At 28.8% G+C, this 19,960-nt stretch overlaps 1 protein-coding gene across 2 annotated transcripts in view; it reads right to left on the bottom strand.

Moving 5' to 3' along the window:
- The window catches only part of Pka-R1 (protein kinase, cAMP-dependent, regulatory subunit type 1), a 319,862-nt gene that overhangs the window by 194,943 nt on the left and 104,959 nt on the right, over positions 1–19,960 (bottom strand). The window contains exon 1 of one of the 2 annotated variants that reach the window (XM_014418765.3): positions 16,517–16,653. The exons of the other annotated variant lie outside the window; for it this stretch is intronic. Coding sequence (XP_014274251.1) covers positions 16,517–16,531 — 15 coding nt within the window. The 5' untranslated portion in view covers positions 16,532–16,653. Of the gene's footprint in view, positions 1–16,516; positions 16,654–19,960 lie in introns of those variants that run through there. 2 annotated transcript variants of the gene reach the window in all.

Genomic DNA, 19,960 nt, shown 5'->3' with positions numbered 1-19,960 from the left:
TCAGGTTTATCACACGAATATCAAAATTGATAATTATTTTTTACAAAAAGCAATTTAAAAAAGAATTTAACGATTTTTTTCTAGAGAGATTACAAGAGGTTCTGGACAACCTCTCTTTTTATCATATAATCCCTCAAAGGTAAAGTGTAAATTAAACGAATTAAGATTTCATCTACTCAAAATGACAACAGTGCTTTTAGAGATTAGCATATTTCTATAAAATAAAATGTAATCTATATTTTAAATGGTAAATATTGGAATAAGGTATTTTTGTAAATGAAATGAGCTTTGAATACTAGAAACGTTTTAAGGATCATTCATATAAAATCTCCCAGGCAGACAGTATTTAATCATCCCAGTATTGTGTACTTATGTAATATAATAAGAAATACTTAAATAAAAACACTTTCCCTAGATTTATTAGAAATTCAATTAATATTATTATAAGGTTTTGGAAATCAAAATTTATGTCATACATTTCAAATATTTTTTTTTATAATTTATTTATTGATATTTACAACTGTACATAAATACATCAAGTAAATTTCAGGAACATTAAGGTCTTTGTAGATGATTTTATTTGTGACAAAGTAGGGAGTATTTAGGATTTTACGAAGGACTTTGGAGTGTAAGGATTGGATACGAGGGGAATTCGAAGGTTTAGTGGAGCCCCAAAGCTCAACGCTTTCCAGATAGGCCTTATAATTGTCATGTAAATCAGATTTCAAAATTTAAAGCGAGAAAATGCCATTTTCTTTTAAATAAGATGCTGACTGCTACCAAAATTTTACAGAAGACAGATGGAATTATTTTCAAAGCCGAGAGGATGTTATCAGATTCAAACCAGTTAAAATCTAGTGATACTAACATAGACCTGGCAAATGAGAGTTGATAAACGGTTTCCAACATGAATATTATAAAAAATAAATTATTATAAACAATTTGATGAGAACTAACATTGCATGAAACTTTTTATAAGGTATGCAAACAAATTATTCTCAATTACTAAAATGCGAACTTATTTATTTACTATTGTATCGATAATTTATTTCTTAAATTATATTGCAAAATATTTATTAAAATAGAAACATAGCTCTTCAGCTTAAATTTGCCGACCACTTGGGCTAAATCAGATCAAATTCTTAACAAGAGTAGACAAAATTTAATTCGTAATTGGTCAATACGAACACAGCACCTACTTCATGCGTGCAGCATAATATCCACAAACATAATAACTAAAATTGTTAAAGATCAGTCAAAATTAATCCCTTAATGTAATTTAATCATTATAATTTCGTCTGAGGATATAGCAATACAAACAAGGCATTGCAGTGCTACTGTTATGAAATAGAATAGCTTAACGTCAGAGCACTAAGCCTCTTCAAACAGATTACGATTTGGTGCATTAACACGGATAATTTATGCTCATTAACCTCGCCTTCACACTCGACAAATCAAGGAAGAAGATGTATCGAACCATAGCACCAACTCGGTCTACATCACTTATCATACAGATAAGGGAAATGCCACGTTCGGGTCCTTACATAATATATATTATTCCTTGACAATAAATTATCGAGGAGTCATAAACTTTCCCTGTCCCATTGGCATGGGGTGGGGTTGGATAGCTAGTTCTTCAAGGAAAGGGGTCTCAAAACACCCTCTATCGAGATCGAGTGTCTCTCAGGAACAGCTGAGTCGGGTTTTTCTGAGTGTTGGGCTTCTTTTAGTAACCAGAGAAAGAAGAAAGCGATAAACTATGTACAAAGTGTTTTCTTATACAGCTAGGTTATAACATTATCATATACATAGACATTTTATCTCAAAATAATATTAAACGATTAAAACATTATTTGTAAAAAAGATAATGAAGTTGACCAACAAAAATATTTCATAAATTCTGCTGATCTACAAGTTTTTTTTGTTGTTTTTTTGTGGTAAAACCGAAAATGACCATCGATTCTACCACAGACGATTATTCACGAAAAGATATTTCGCAAATTATGATAAATGATACCATTTTTTTTAGCACAAAAATCAATTAGATAATTTCACTTGCAGAAAAGAGTTTCCACATTTTTCAAATTTAAATATTTACTAATTAACGGTCAGGTATACTTTGGTAAATCAAATGGTTTTGGTACTCTTGGAAAGATGACCTTTCTCAATATCTGAAGATACAAATAGATTACATCACGGCAATAAAAAGTCACTTAACACATAGTTAAATAATTAAACTTACATTTTATATTTGAAATTCAAATGAACAAGTAGGGTCTGATTTTTTGCATATAGTATATTCTAAAGGCATTTTGATACTATAAAAATTTTGATGATTGAGTATCTTAAGTGCTATGAATGATGATATTGATTTTTGAGCTACAAAATGGGTATATATATTATGGATTTGCGAAAAAAGGCCAAAATTATCAAATCAAATTTGTTTTGTTTTTTTATAACTATGTTATCAACCAATAAATAAGCGTATGCATAACATACGAAATAAAGAAATAACTGAAAAAACATTTTTTTCGGAATTAAGGCTGTTGTATTGCTTGCACTACACTATAAATGCTATGTTATATATACTATAAAGTATTTCAACAATCCTAAAAAAATTTTGTTATATAAAACTTTAAAAAATACAAATATTTGTAGTGTATCATTCATTACTTATATAACAAGAAACTTTCAATTACACTTTCTAGAGGAACTTTTATTACAGAAACAGAGATACAATATTTCAATGTGGTAGATAAATCATACTTTGAGATACGACACGACACATGAATCCAATGGTTTTAATTTTCAATATATATAATTTATAATCCAATGGAATACCGCAACTTATCTTTCAGAATTTCATTTCTCAATATAAATCAAAAGTAAGACACTTTATTACAGGCGTAACCTGAATTTGACGTTGACGAGTTTGTAATTAGGTTTTATTTGAGACCTGGCGTCTTTTATTTGAAGTCTTACGAAAGTGACGAAACCATAACAAATGTCATTAATTTGAGTATTTAATGGCCTAAGTATATGTATATGGAGTAAATATTTAATGGCCTAAGTATATGTATGTGGAGTAAATATTTTACACCCTATCTATGGAACTGTGGTGAACAGCATATAGTAGAACTTTGTGTCCATCGATCAAGTTTGGTTCGGTCGATTCAGTATGGACTAAATCCTACAGATATTACTCAAAGGCCAGAATGTAATAAAAATATTAATTTAATTAAAAATAAACTCAACAATTTGAGAAAATCAAGTCATATTTAACAGTTTTCAAACATCTCCAAAAATTATTAAAATATACAAAAAAATTACATTATTTTGGAATAACGTCCAGAATGAATACGATCTATTCACTACAAAATATGTTATCTAATAAATTAAAAAAAACAGTATGTAAGCATTTTTAATGTACTTGAAACATAAATATAGTCAGATTCATTTTATATTTCAATTAAAACGATTTTACAATATGTAATTTATAAGTATTAAAAGAAATATTTTCGATCATAATTAATATGAATTTGGAAAAGATTACAAAAGCAATGTTACTGGGACATTTTCAGTTCTTATTAATGTTAATAAAACACAACATAATATTTTTTTTTTTTTTTATTAAAATTGTTTATCTATAAACATTACCATTTTTATCATTAAAATAAATTTTTCATTTATTTTATTGTTATTGTTTTTTAAAGCCGCTGAGAGGCCAAAAACTGATAAATCAAGCAAGATTTCAAAATAATTTTCCAATTAATACCGTTATGATTAAGGTAAAATGAACATATCGCAAAATATATAATAGTATAAGTTATTTTTTGATGTTATTTAATTAACTTATCATCAAATAAAGAATTATATAAGTTATTTTGTGAAATTGCTTCTGTGTTATAAATTTTTATTAATTTTTTCATTTACAATCAACTTTTTTTTTAGTAATCATAAGAACATATTGGGATATCTTTCTTTTATCATTTTTTTTTTTTAGATATAATTATCAATAGTCGACAATTTTTACATTAATTTACACAGAAACTTCTCTTATCATATTGGTTTAGTACAAGCAAATATTGTATGATATTTAGCATCACTATTGCACTATTGAGTAAAAAATAAAACTATAAAGAAAAAATATCACAATCATCCTGATAAGGGGGGAAAAGCCAGAGAAAATCGATTGTAAATGAAAATAGAAATAAAGAATTTACAAAGAAGAAGGAATTTCACAAAATTACTCGTATATTAAAAAAAAATCCATTAGTGAAAACAAAATGTTTTGAATATAGAATTTAAAGTTATAATTGGCTGTTTATTTCACTCGAACATTAAACCCGGCAGTTCATTATAATTCAAAATTAAAATAGGCCCTTTGATAACTTATTCCTACAATATAAGCGAATATAATGAATTTTAAATTGACTCTTCCTGCGAATGTATTTATTTAGTCGCCAGTGGTTTTCAAATATATTCATTTAATTATTTACATTTGAAAAAAAAAAAGAATATATTTTTAAAAGTTCTCCACATAACTTCAATTTAATTTAAATTGTAATTAGTATCTGATGTCTACTTTGAACAAACGTAATAACTTTACAACTAATTAAGTATCAAAGGAATAAAATCATAATCGAAAAAAGATTAATTCTCTAAAAATATTTATCGCAAAAAAACCAAGACCTGAGGCTAATCAAGTCCTAAGCACAGATTCTACATGTTTTAGTCACGTACCTGGTTTTAACATTTGAAAATCCCATAACACAGCCCTCGAAGAATGGTGTCGAAATTGGAGAATTAAGATAAATTCCAACAAATCCCATCAAATCACCTTTACCCTTCGTCGTAAACCTACCGACTACCCTACAATTCCATTTAATAATGTTACTCTTACCCCTGTAACACAGATCCGCTACCTTGGACTACATCTGGACAAACGACTAACTAGGAATCCTCACACAAGACTGAAAAGACAGGAAACTGTACGTCGATTTTGACTATTACAGCACTTACTAAACAAACGGTCTAATCTTCCAACTCATTACAAAAGACTGATCTACATGACTGTAATAAGGCCGATCTGGACATATGGAGTTGAGCTTTGGGCTCCACTAAACCTTCGAATTCCTCTCGCATCCAATCCTTACAATCCAAAATCCTTCGTAATATCCTCAATGCTCCTTACTTTGTCACAAATAAAATCATACATGAAGACCGTAATGTTCTCTATGAAACCGATCTAGTCCGATCCAGATATCACTCCTTCCATTATAAACTCCCTAACTCAAACCCCCTAGTTTCTAACCTTGCATCATCTTCCATTCCTGACAATCCTCCGAAGCGCCTGAAAAGAAGATGGCCACGAGACCTGCTAATGTAAAATGTTATTAGAGTGCTACGAATGGGTAGTTTCTCTACACGCCTGTAACACTCCAATTTAACTAAAGATCAAATTTGCTGAATGTATTATATAATATACAGTTGTAAATTTCAAAAAAAGATATTTTTAAAAAAATTGAAAATATGAATAATACATCATGGATTTTTTTTTTAATGTCTTTGTAGTCCCATTTGATAACATTTGACGTTTCTGACTTCATCGTCCATCACGAAGTTTTCCATACAAATTCATTGTGTTCTTTAACCTTATTCTAGTTAACGCTAGTGTCATATTTTAACTTACCAAAATGCATTATTCCTTTTCTGTTTTTATCACAGCCTACCTGTTAATGTTTTACGTACCAAGGGTTATACAATCTATTCTAAACAGAGTGGGAGAGTCAAGTACTCATTCCATGGGACCAAAACGAAATAAAAGTCAACCCAGTCGTCAGCCCGGAATCGAACAGACGCTGTTTCTAACATGAGATTGCTAAATTGGCGCCTCAATTCCACTGCTACATCGGCCTCTTATAAATTATTTATCTTCTTTTACCCCCTTTCAGGTAATTACTGAAAATATGGGGGAGTTACCAACAGGTTACCACCCTATTCTAACATAGTGGGGAGTCAAGTTTTCATTTCGTAGAACCGTCACATAACCAAAAGTCGACTTCCCCTCCCCCCGGCCGAATTCGAACCGGCGCCGCTGCAGTTTCGAGGATGCAAAGACTCCCTCAGCTACAGACGGCCCAAAACTATAGTGTTATGAACAGCTATCAACTGACAAATGTACTACGCATGCGCTCGCCCATGAACTGTCAAACTCTGTTAGAACAGACTTTTTATTTACACGTTCTTTGTCATTCACCATTAACCATTAACCCTGTAGATAACCCTCTCCCCCGTTTGTCAATAAGGACCAGGAAGGGGGTCATAAGAAAATAAAAACTCAGTGCTGAATTCAAATTCTATTAGGTTACTAAAGACGTCGCATCAACTCCCACAGCTACTAATGGCCCTATATATTATTTATTTGCAGATAATGTATTTTTTGTTTGTCCTTAAAAAATCTACAGTTGACTAGTTTCTCAATTCTTATCGTTCAGTTTGTTTCATTCCCAGCCGACACCAGATGAGTTATTTTCTTAACATATTATTACTTCTAATTGATGTGAATTTACAAAGAATAGTTAAATAGTTAAATTTATACATAAATAAATAGAAAAAATACAACTGAACATGTTTATAAAACACAAATCCAACACTATAATTAAGTGAGATTGTTTGGACAGAATTGTATAAACACTGATGGAAAAAAACAAGTTTTAGTCTACGAATGACGAATCTATTGACCTTTCTCCAAATAGTACCATCACTGTCTTACACTAAAACGTAAACTGATGGATCCTTGGATTGGTTGACACTGATATTTCTAAATTTATAGCTAGAAGGATTTTAACTTTTAAATATTCTTTTATCTACACATCAGAAGCTATATTTTCTGAGTATACTAGTGCCAAACATATAAAGATTGGTAGTTGTGTATATAGACTATATATATAGTACTCAGGTGTTATAATAGAGAATAGGACCAATATCAGTGTCCAGGTAGGAAATATTTGATATTAGGTCGTAGAGATATATAAAAAATAAAATAGGCTCTAAAACCATTAAGTTCTTGTTTCCACGCCCCAGGCTCCAGCAAAATTGCTGATACAGCTTGATTAAAATCACCAACTGACCAAGATAAAAATATAATAAAGGCCTTATTTCTATCCAGTACTAACATCGTAGAAGTAATTATTTGTCCTATAGGTGAAAGGAAATGTTGTGATTGAAAAGTATATACTATGTATATTCAAAGATTGGGAAGAATAATGATTAAAGTTCAACAACAAAGATAGCTGTTTTTCCCCCCATACCGAGGAAAGAAGAAAATGAAGAATTGAAGCATTGATAATGAATTTCTATTCCTCACCCCCAAATGAGAAATATGAAGAACGAACTAAAACAGAGCAGTTACGGCATTTATTCTGAAAATTTAATTTCCAAAAAAAAATTAAATTCAAATTTTTAATAATTTTTTTAAAAATATTTAACATAATGGAGATACCATAAAATTTCTTGATAAACCTAACAAAAATTTATTTATAATATTATAAAATATTACATGATGGCAATATGGTAATAATTATTCTACTAATACTAGCACGATATAATTGATAATAAAGTTTTTAAAATTTAAATAAAAATTAGAAGAAATATATAACAATTTCATGTAACATATTTTAACAAGTTTATGAAGTATAAAACGATTTAAGATTAAGAAGTTATACGAATGAAATGAAATGTTATTTGGAGAATTAGAAGTCGAAGTTGAAATTACATTACAAAATCTATTTTAAATAACAAACAAAATAAATAATAACCAAATCTCCTAGTGTTTTCTTAGCCAAATTTTGAATTATAACTATCAATATAGTATATATAATATCAAAAATATTATTAATTCCGACCGATCGCATTTTTTAAAAATATCATAAATTCAAGCAACATAAAATTTCTAATTATTTGAGTAATATAATTATATCTATACAATTTTGGTTTATATATTGATAGTACATTTATTTCCTTGGCGTTTTGAATGATTCAATTTTATAATACTACATTGAATTTTGTTTTTTCAATTTCTAAAGCAAGCATTAATAAGTCATCGTTTCCCCAACGCCCGAAAATTTATAAATCAAAGTAGATAAGAAATAAATAATATTTCATTGATTGCAGTTTTAGGTAATAAAAATAAATAAATACCGCTCAAAAGGAAAATCATTAACAGCTTAATCCGGCTGATGTGTGATCGTTTTCATTTTTTTTTCACTTTCCCCACCCGCGAAGATCATACCTGATAGGTAAATATTTAAAATGAATGAAATTGATTTTGGAATACCATTAATCCAGCATTCTAATCCCGCCCTATTATCTTTTATTTTCAGATTGCCAATGCACTGTACAAGGGAGATAAGGGTAGAAGTCCATAACCAGGAGCGTCCTGGAATTTTCTATATCAGGATATATTTCAGAATAGTATTAATCTCTAATTAAGAATCCATAAACGCGATTCGAACGCATGGAACATGTATTACTATCGGAGACCTATAAATATGTTTGGATGAAATATCTTCTCAGTGTATAAGCCTTCCTAAATGTTTTCATAAAAACTTCTATGAATATAAAATAAAAACGCCTGGAATTAAACTACCGTATGATATTTCAAGTACAAAAAAAACTAAATTTTTTGTTTTCTAAATTTTATGAAGTAAAAAATAAAATTTAAAATCTTGGGAAAAGAATAAGAAAAGCCACACAATGAAAATTGATCAATAGAACATTTTTTTTTTTATTTCCTTATTTTATATTTTTGAAAGTTTATATTTCTGAAAATTATCCTTTTCTGGATATATCTATTGCGTACGTTATCGTCTACATTTCAAAGTTAATGAATTATCGTTTAAGAATAAAATTTACAGGACGAGCCATCGTTGAAATATAACTTAATGAAGGAGAAAGGAATTTTTAAAACTTTAGATTTATTTAGCTATATTTGTTTATTTTTAATTATATATATCAGTTTTTTACGGTTTTCCTGGAGGTCGAAAAAGTGATCTCTGCAAATAAAAATTTTAAAATAAGCGGTGTGTTCCGGGTTACCTACGGCAACCGAAAGGTTGAATCGGAAAGGCTGCCATGTAAAGGATTAGTAGCGCCCCATGTGCCCAACAGCCAAATCTCACCTCCTCCAGCGCTCTCGGTGGCAAGAGAAGCATCTCAGACCAATGTGAAGAGAGCCATCTTGTCTTCTGGTAGAAGCAGTTCATTATTCCCTTTTGTCTCTCATCAGAAATCTACCATGAGTGAGTAGAACTCCTGGAGTTGTTCTCAGAAGCAGAGGGGAGAGAGGTATGAGAATGTGGAGGGAAGAAAGAACCATGGAGTAAGTCCACCTAACAATAGTTAACAGCCACATAATCATCAACCACCTCAATTTTAGATCTACAGTTTCCATAGCCCAGTTATTCAAAATTTAATAACCATCTAATCATAAATGTTTTCTTTCGGTCACCCCCTACACCACTTGTAACATAAAAGAATAGAATGTTATTACATTCAATCATGTTTCATCTTTCAATTATATAGTCCACTCCAACCCAACCAGCCAACCAAAAGTGAAGTGTGTCCGGCAATTAGGTTGAGGGAATGCTTCATACACGGTGTGAGAACCTCATATAGCTAAAATGTTAAGTTTCAATTTATAGTTGACTGAACTGACTGAAATTAATTCACTTGTTAAATATTCTGTTTGTTATATATTATCTTATTATTTAGTTAATCCGTGAATTTAATAATTTATTTTAGTTTAGTTATTAATCTGGTCTTAATTTTTAATTTGTTGCTGTGTATATACATATATTTTTAAATCTTCACAGTTTTTTATTATGTATATATTAATAACAATTCCACAAATTACTCCAAGTGTATGTTGTATCCATTCTTATATCTACCAGTTGTTTTTTTTTTAATTTCATTAATTTTTTGTTACATTTAATCATGTATTTATAATCATCATGCTGTTTTGCATGAAATGTGTAATTAAATCTTGTAATGTAACAAATGGTATATAGATATAAATATAGGATTTTGAATTTTTTAAACGAAGCCGTCTTTACAGGATTATTTAAGGTTTAAAAGTTTAGTTAACCGGTGGTTAAACATAATAAATGGTTAAAGAAATTCTTAAGATCGCTCACTCTAAATGATAATTAACCATCAATTACAAACATTCACCTAAAAAATAATAGTCAAGACAATTAAAATAATTCAATTTTTAATAATCTTTAAAAATTATTCATTCAATTGAGAAAATACAAGTAAATAATTATTTATTATAATTATTATTATAAGAAGTTTTATACGATAATAATGAATATATCCCTGGTTACCCAACAAACTATTTCGTTTTAATAAAACTATCCACTGATTCTAGATCAGTTAAGAGTCGCGTGCCAAATAAATGGGTAAAAATAGGAAAGTTTGAATCAGCTTTCATCTTTAAACTGAATGTAACTGAAATATTTAGTCGGCTATAAAAAGATAACACCACAAACAGTCAAATGAAGGTAGCCATTACTTTTCTTTAAGTAACAGAAATATTTCTGCGGCTTGTACCAACAAGATGTCCATATTTAGAGTTTTATATTTTTAAGAGTCCTTATTTTGAGTTTTATATTTTTAAGAGTCCATATTTAGAGTTTTATATTTTTAAGAGTCCATATTTAGAGGTTTAAATTTTTTAAAAGTAATATTGTCGTCATATATCAAATGTGCGTAACCAAAAATCAAAAACTGTTCTCAGAAGCCTATAATTATGTTTTTGTTTTTTTTACAACATATGTCCATCCTCCAAAGTTTCAGAAAAATTTCAGTGTTTTTAAAATTAATTTTTCTTAGGATCAACGATTTCGACACTAGTTATTGATCAGAGACACATATATGAAGTGATAAATCGTTTTTAAAAATTCCAATTCTAACAGTATACTGGTAATGGTTCACGGGTGTAAAATCATTATTAATTCAGTAAAATCGTAAATTAATTTAGAAATAATTATAAACTAATTTCTTTCAATGTATTCTTTTATAAAATTGCTTTCAAAAGAAGACAGTAAAAAATTAATTTGGCCGCCGCATATTTTTAGGTTTTTAGTCAATAACGTCTAAAGTATTACTAGTAGCTTAACTATATAAAATAGAAACAAATTGATAACCCATTAATTTTTCTATTTAATGGATTATATTGGGCATATTTTTGTATATAACATGTATGCGTATGGAGATATGAATCATCTGAGATTTGAAACTATAACTATTTTTATCTGACTCGAGTGTAGAGTGCCAAGTGTAGTGCAGTGCATTTAGATTTTTATCTAAATAACCCATTTACAATGAATGAATTTCAAATTTTTCATTGAGTTCTTTATGGCTCCAGAAGTAAAACATTTTAAAAGTTATAACTTTTGTTTGTTACTATACACCCCCATAAAAAAAGTTTTTTTGAAAACATTTTTCACGAATATTCTGTTTTGAAAATAATAATTTTTTTTCACCTGGCTTAAACAACAGAAACAGTCAATGATTTTGAAAAGTTGGTATTGAACTATCCCAGCAAGTAATCAATACCATAAGTCGAATTATTTTGAAGAAGAAAATAAAAATGTTGCTAATTTTTTATTCAGTGATTAATATTATGGAAACTAATTACTGAGCGAGAAAAAAAGTTTTAAACCTTGTAATGTAAATTTCCTAAAAATTGAGCCCAAATAGAACTATTTACGGTCTATTTTATCCGATACACACATTTTCAAACATTGCATATTTTTTTTCAAAATTACGAGGAACTGTCGATTGACAGTTATCATGAAACCTACTGCTTCAAAGAAAATTTCATATATCTTTTACTCTTATGCTATTACCTCAAAACATTTTAGAACTGGGATTGTCGTAATGCTAAATATTGTTTTACTAAGTTAATGTATCTCCTATGTTATATGACTTTTTTATTATAAAGACAGATATTGAAGTAATATATTGTCATTCAACTTTTCAATATTTCTCTATATGATAAAATGTAAATTATAAATGTGGTAGATAGGATTCTGAAAAAATACAAGTATTTATCTTATTCCCCTACCATCGTTTTATTCATCTTAAGATCTTATCACACTTTTCTAACAGAGTAATAAATATGAGTTAACCCAATAGAGAATTGAACATTGCCGTCCCGAACAGAGCTATAAGAGGAAATAACACACAATATGCGATCATGGTCACGAAATTAGTTAAATAATTTATTTATTCATTAATTCCGTATAATTAATTCAAGCATAAACTAAGCAACTAGATTATCAGCCTTTGACATGAATTCTCATCATTAACAATTACACGTGTCAAACTTTATGGTTGGCTTTTGTTCATAATTATGAGAGATAGTTGACCGTGGATGATAAATGAGGAGAAGATGGTTGGGGGTGCGGTCAATGAAATTTCATTGACCGTTGGCTTTTGTTATTTTTTTTTTTGTATGTATATTTCTTTAAACAATGAATAAGAACACTTCGAACAAGCATTTAAATGTCCACGATAGGTCAAAAAATAGTTTAACAATAAATAAATGAAAAAAAAAATCTTTATATAAACAAAGGATCAGATAAAAAAATATTCATAAATTCATATTATTTATTTGATTGTAATAAATATTTTTTAAAAACCGTTAAAATTATAACAAAATATATTTCTGTTCTGACTAATAATAAATTATATCAGTGAATGAGAAAAAATAAAATGTTTCACGGTCTATATGCCCAAGATTAAAAAAAAAAAGAAAAATTGAAAATGCGGTTGTTAATGTCAAGGTCCGAGTATCGCTATGGACCGAGCTGTAACTTTTTTCCGAATTTCTAATACTTGGAGTATCTACACTCGCAACTTTTCTAAAAGCCTAACAAAATATTTGTTTGCTGCATCTTCGCTAATATTTATTCGAATTAAATTTTTTGAAGAGAAACCTCTTTGAACATACATAAGTCCTTAAAGAAATTATTAAATGGGGGTTCTCCCTCTGCGATAGACGTAAAATAAGGCTGGGTTAAAAAATATATATATATCAAGCTATTCTTTTCATAAACAAAAATATTTCTTCTATTTATTTTTTAAATGCATTAAAAATAAAAAAAATATATTTATTGATAAATAGTACACTCTGCCACAACCTTGAGGGATAAATAATCACATTCATGCCAAAATTAAAAAATAATTATACATAAATAAATAAAATCTCTAAATGTATATAAACAGAAAGGAAAATAAAATGAACATTATCAAATCATGTCCATGAAGAAATAAGGATAAAATAAAATAAGAAAAATATTGAATGAATATAACAATAAAATAAAAGCGCTAATTACAATAACACATTAAAAATAAGATTATGAATTTGAGTTGCAAAGTTCTTGAATATAGCTGGCTGAGCGTAGTAGGGAATTAGTACGTTGAATTAGAACTGTAAATTGTTAAAATGGTGAACTGTTAACACATTCTGTTCATGGTCGTTATTGTTCCAGAGAAGCTGGAAACCGTATCACTTTCGTATGATCTTGATTACAAAATTTATTAATACATGGGTCCAATTACTTTTGAGAACAATGTGACATTTAGTAATTATAATTTTAATACGTCATGAAATGATGACTGAATGCCTGAAAAGGTTCATTTTAAAATATGAAGACTTTCCCTAAAAGTACCATCACGAAAATTATGATATTTAGGAAAATAGAAAATCTTCATGAATTGTTTCGAATGGTATAGAATTGGATTTACGTTACGAATCATTACTATTATGTTACAAAAGAACAAGATAGAAACATTGTAAACTATGATAAAACTATAAATAGAAAGGAAAACAAATATAAATGGATAGAATAATATAGTATTTTAGTAATATAAAGAATACTAGTAATTTAATCACATTTTACAATGTTTGTATTTAGTTCACATTTAGTCCTGATGAAGCTCTGCAAAGTGGAACGAAACGTTGGTTGCTAATAGTAGTTTTTCTGCTTTTTTTTTGTACGTTTCTTGACGTACAATCTTCCTACAATATAATTTTCACATGTAGAGTCGCCTTACGTAATTATATTATTTATTTTTACGGAAAATATATTTATATTCTTAAATTATATAAAGAATGCTACGTAAATAAAATAAAAAATCTGAAAGTAAGAGATTTTTTGCTACTTTTTTTAATTTGCATAATATAGCTTACAAATGTATTGTACATAAAACAGCCCCCACCCCACAAAAAAAGTAAAAACTGTTTAAATGTAATTTCAAGATTTTTCTTATTTTGATTGTTCAATATTCTTTATTGCTTTAAAAAAATCATTAGAAACGTCCGCAAGATGAGAGAATATTTCCGACACCTCAAGTTGGCACCCCAGAAACTCTCAGACAATACCAAGCAACCCCACAGACCTGACTATTTCCATTTGGTTTTATCAAATTACCTCAGTTCCATTGTCAGGGCCGACACTTGCCAACGATAACTTGCCGGTCCATCAAACAACTCCCCACCGTCCAAATTGAAATTATCTCTGGAATGTGTTTAAATGGGGCATCGCCCAATCTTTTTTTCCCCCTATATTGAAGGCTTCAACATTACTCTTTGTATTTTTATGAAGCGTATATTTAAACGACATCCTGTAACTCTAACAGACAAGCTTTAAAAATGTAATTCTCAAATAAAAATATTTATTTGCACCGATAAAAGTTTCATGATTTTGATCCAATAAAAAAAAATAAAGAAATAAAATGGATAATAATCTAAAGAAGTAGAAACCAATTCGAGGAGTTTTCATCTTTTCACCTGGTATGGTACCAGTTTTGAACGTAATTATTTTAAAATAATTATTGTCGCTTCATATATCTCTATAATAATTATTTTGTATTTGAAGTATTTTATAGATTGTAGTTACTTTTTGACAACTCTAGTTTATGAGAGTCTATAGAGGGACTGTAGTAAAGTCCCCCCTGTCTACGGAAATATTATTAGAACACGTACAATTTAAAATAAAACCGAATTTTTTTTTCAGAAACTATTTTTACTTTTGTGACGTGCATATATTAACTTTTGATAGAAAATTTCTCATTTATATACTACAAAGCCAATTTTATAACAAATTGACAAATAAAAAAAAAACAGACTTTAAGGACTATTATTGTTCACACGGAATTATTCATGTGAATAAAATATGAGGATAAAACTACTGATGCAAATACAAATGTAAATAAAATTTGAATAGTAGAATTAATTTGAATTTTCCAGAATGGTTGTAAATAAATTACATTTCAACATTATATTTTTTTCTGGTTTTCATGTTTTTTATTAATTTCATACTTGAATTAATAACACTATTTTACTCCTAAATTAGATAATTTATTTTATCAATTTTTTTTTACATATTTTCACAACGAATCAGTCCCTACTTTTTTATATTATAAGTAGATCGACTTAAGATTGAAAATCCCAGCTTATAACAAGATAAAACAGTTGCAAAGCTTCTAAGACTGGAGTGACAAATTGTTCAGCAATTTGGTTGTGTATGAATTTTATTTTTAAATCAATCAACCTACTATAATAAAACGTTTTTATTCCTTTCAATAATCATATTATGAAATTCAATATAAAAGTATATCTTAAACAGAAACACCTTAATAAGGCTCGCCGACCTTTCGTTAGACACCTGTCTTTATGACAGATATATTAAGCTGAACCAACGAGCTGAATTAGGTCATAAAATTGTTCCCTCAACCTGGTGTATGTCTTAAAAAGAAATTTTGAATATAAAATTAAGAGGAAATTATTGGTCATATCCTTAGTCTAATATTTTTTAAATTAGAATTTTATTTCTAAGTGAATTGACTAATTTATTTTTTAAATTAATAATATTTAACTGATTATTATGTAACAAAAATTTAACCTCTGACTCGAGAGATAATATTAATAAATGAAATGTTGTATGACATAACCTTTTAAAGGATTAGCTCCTAGCCAAATACCGTAATCCAAATCCGGCAAATAAACAAACATCTGCCGCAGTTAAACAAACAAGGAGAACTGATCAAATGGGAAAACAGGGATGAAGAAGAAACAATTACAATTTATCAAACTGAGTTTTTTAAAAATTTTCAAATGAAATCTTCATAATTATCAAGTGGATAATTGAAACAATTAAATTATTAAGATAGGAATACAGAATTTAAGATCAAATTGAAAAAAGATAAGAGAAAATTTATCACATAAAATCTATCAGTATTTATTAAGATATTTTGAGGGTTTACTAAGTGAGAGCTGATGAAAAATCAGATAAATTATAATGATTGGTTTGAACTAAAAAAGAATCTGAAATCTTGAATTGTCTAAGACGATTTATCTATGGAGTACACATCTGCTACAAGAAAACTACATAAAAAATGTAGGCATATCTACAGAAAATAACACTGTAAAAAATATGAATACCTGGGCGTTTGGCATCCTCCACCTAGAAGACAGAAAGAATACGATGACAGGAGAAAGGACTGGTTAGCGGAAGGCGACCAATGACAACAAAACAAGATCGGAACCGGAGGCCGACTGACCCAACTCGCTACCGCGCTGGGTGAGGGGGCGGAAATACCCGAGTATACCCGAACCACTTCGGGACCCGTCGCCAGTTCTCAGGGTGCAAGTCAACAGCTGAGGCTTTATTGCGATCTTATTAAATATCGTTAATAATACCATCGCATTTTTTTAGTTTCCAAAATTTTAGGATAAAATAAAATAATATAACCTGGAAAATAGAAACGAATTATCTTAACACAAAAACGATACAAGCCCCAAAAAATGAAAAAAAGATGTTATATCACTCTTTTTGTTAATTTAATGAAAACTATGTCAAAATTGAAGACTGCCAAACGCAGTAAAGAGGAATACAAAATGGCGGCTTTTCAAGATGTTGAGTTCTTTCAAGTAAAGAAAAAAAAAAATATATTTTCCGTTAGAAAAAGGCTCAATTTTTATCTAGACTATACAAGAGATACAGTAAATGTCAATATAAAGTAAATATTAAAGTATTCATGATGCACGCCTGCTGAAGTTTATCTATTTAAGAAAAATCATTTTCACTCATTTTTTATTCGGAGCCCCATATCCTTAGAACTGCTACTTTTAATAATGGTTGGAAATTACAATTAATTGTAGAACCAATGTAATCCCTAATTAACTAATTAGTCAAAATGAACGAATTTACTTTTCGGCCAACACTGTCAGACACTTATTATAGAATAACACAAAATATTCGAAATGAATTATTATGCTTACATGAAATCAGTAATAGGAGATTTCTGTAACTTTACAAGCAATTAAATACTTTTATCGAAAATTATGCCAAATATTATGAAATCAGCAATTATCCCCACATCTTAAAAATATTAAATTATCATTATATTCTCTATCTCAGTTCTCACTTTTTTGGAGGCGAACCTCTTAACATAAGATACAAATTTCAGTAAAATTATAAAAATCTTCAGAAAAATAAACAATTTAAAAAAAAAAAAAACCTTCACCTTAATGTCAAGTAGACTTATTCAAATTGACCAATACTTGGTATGTTTAGAATTAATAGCAAAGCTCTTAGCTTAACTAGTCTTATTATATTCTAATCTTCTACCTCACGCAACCATTTTTAGGCACCTTTGAGAATTATTTTTTACCATGCTGCTATGCATCGATTTTTTTAGACATTATTCTCCAAATTATAACTTTGAGAAAGTTCAGTCAGGGTTTATTTTAAAAAATGGATATTTTTTCGCTACCGCCTCTGACCTACAAAGAGTTTAAATGTTTCAGACAGCTAGACAAACTAAATATTTTTTTATTTCGATATGCCTTTTGACACTACCTGTGATTATAAACCACAACCCAGGATCTTAAAATCCTACTGTAGGTAAGCTAAAAAAAGTTTAAAAAAAAATAAGACAAGGCTAGATAGCCGGATAAAACAGAGATCCTGACAATTTCTCTGAGCCATTTCTTAAGACTATGGATGCTTTTAAAAATCAGATTTTAAGTCATCAATCAATCAATGAAATCAGTAGAAAAACTGTTTTTCTAGAAAAATTAAAAATATTTTTTCATTTTTATCTATTTATGAAATAGAAACAGATTCGATTTCTCTCAAATCTCGAGTAATATTCGGAAAGACAGAAAATGTTTAAGACAAAAATTTTGAATTTATTTTACAGTTTCTAAAATTCTAGTTCATAAAATAAATAAAACATTCAGCTTGTTCAAGACATCTGTCTTCGGATTATAGCTGCGGTCTTATCTAGGCATCGACTCCGGACATAAAAACAAGAAGATAAAATTAGGATTAATACATAAGTATGTTGATGATGTTACAAAAAACAAAAAAAGCGAGATATATATATTTTTTTCAATCAAATCCTATTTGTTAATTATGAAAGTATTAATAATGTGTGACAATAATAAGAAGTAATAATGCGTAGTATCAAAAAAAATCTACATGATCCTTCATCCAAAACTTACTGAAGCCTCTCGGTATGTTCCAACCCAAAAGCTGTTGGGCCATATCCAAAATAAGCCTAAATTAAAGAAATCATCGGAAACTCGTTTGTAGTCCCCTAACTATTAACGAGTTTAATAGAGCAGTGTGAGTGACGCCTGTAATTTTAATTTTGCTGTGAAAATTCTGTTTATGAAAAATTAATAACAAAATAAATATTTTAAAAGATAAGAAGTATAAAATGATATAACATAATTGAGTTATTAATACTGAAAAAATTAAATCGAAAGTACATAATAATTCAAAATAAAAAATGTAATTTGTTATGTTTATCTGAATACTTTTTCTCTTTAAAACTTTTTTAATAACTCACATTAAAATGGAACAAAATCATGACATTGCTTTCTACAGGCGATGTTCTTGACATTTATTAAACTATACTAAAACCCTAAATTTAAGTGAAAAATCATGTACTCTGAATCGCGACAATAATAATTTCCATGTTCGAATTTACGACGGATTTTGAGGGGCTGAAAATACAGTATGTAATTATTTTGGGCGAGGATTTGAGAAGTAGACCATTCTCCAGTTGAGCGCCCAAAGGCGCCTCCAAGTCTTCTGTTTAATCGATCACGGTCCAACAGTTTAATTTCGACTTAGCATACAACCCTGGCCTCGGCGATTTATTAGTTTTTAAATACTATTTTCAATTATAAAAGTTATAACTGTTAGTTCTAATTTTGAAGATGTTTGTTAACAACAAACTCTTAACAGTGTTATAGCCAATTTATAGGGAGAAAAAAAGTTAAACCATACAAATTTTACATAAAAATAGAAGAAAAATATTTACTAACCACTCCTAATAGGTATACATTCTCAGTTATGCGCAGGTTAAGTTTTTCATTCTTCATACCTTTTTTTCTTCTTCTTCCAAGATTATTTTTATTTAATACCAGATCGGTCTGGTGGGCCTTACATGGTTAATGTAAGAGGTACATTTTTTTTAACAGTTGATTATAGGGGGGGGGTATAGTCTCGAATAAAAGACACCCCTAACTATATTCAACGTGATAACATTAAAAAAAAAACATGATAAAATAGATAAAAATAATAATTCTTGAAAAGAGAGAGTTGTAAAGTTAATAATAATCAAAACAGCATTCGTAGACTTAACAAAACAAACAATTGCCCTCTAATGGAAAACAACAACAAATTAATTTGAAAAAAGGATGAAGAGAAAATAAATAAAATAGAAGTTAAGTCAATAATAGAATTGATAACTACAGAATTTATAACTGGATGTCCTGTAGCAGCCTGGGTTTCAGTCTAGGGGTTGAGGTTGGGTTTCCCAAGTTATAGGTCACTGCTCCTTTAAGGCTAAATGTACCGATTTTTAGTAA

The sequence above is a fragment of the Halyomorpha halys genome, unplaced genomic scaffold (genome assembly GCF_000696795.3).
Source record: "Halyomorpha halys isolate HHAL.00 unplaced genomic scaffold, Hhal_1.1 Scaffold208.1, whole genome shotgun sequence".
Taxonomy (NCBI): domain Eukaryota; kingdom Metazoa; phylum Arthropoda; class Insecta; order Hemiptera; family Pentatomidae; genus Halyomorpha; species Halyomorpha halys.
Note: the sequence above shows the minus strand (reverse complement) of the source record. Positions and strands in the feature narration are given on the sequence as shown.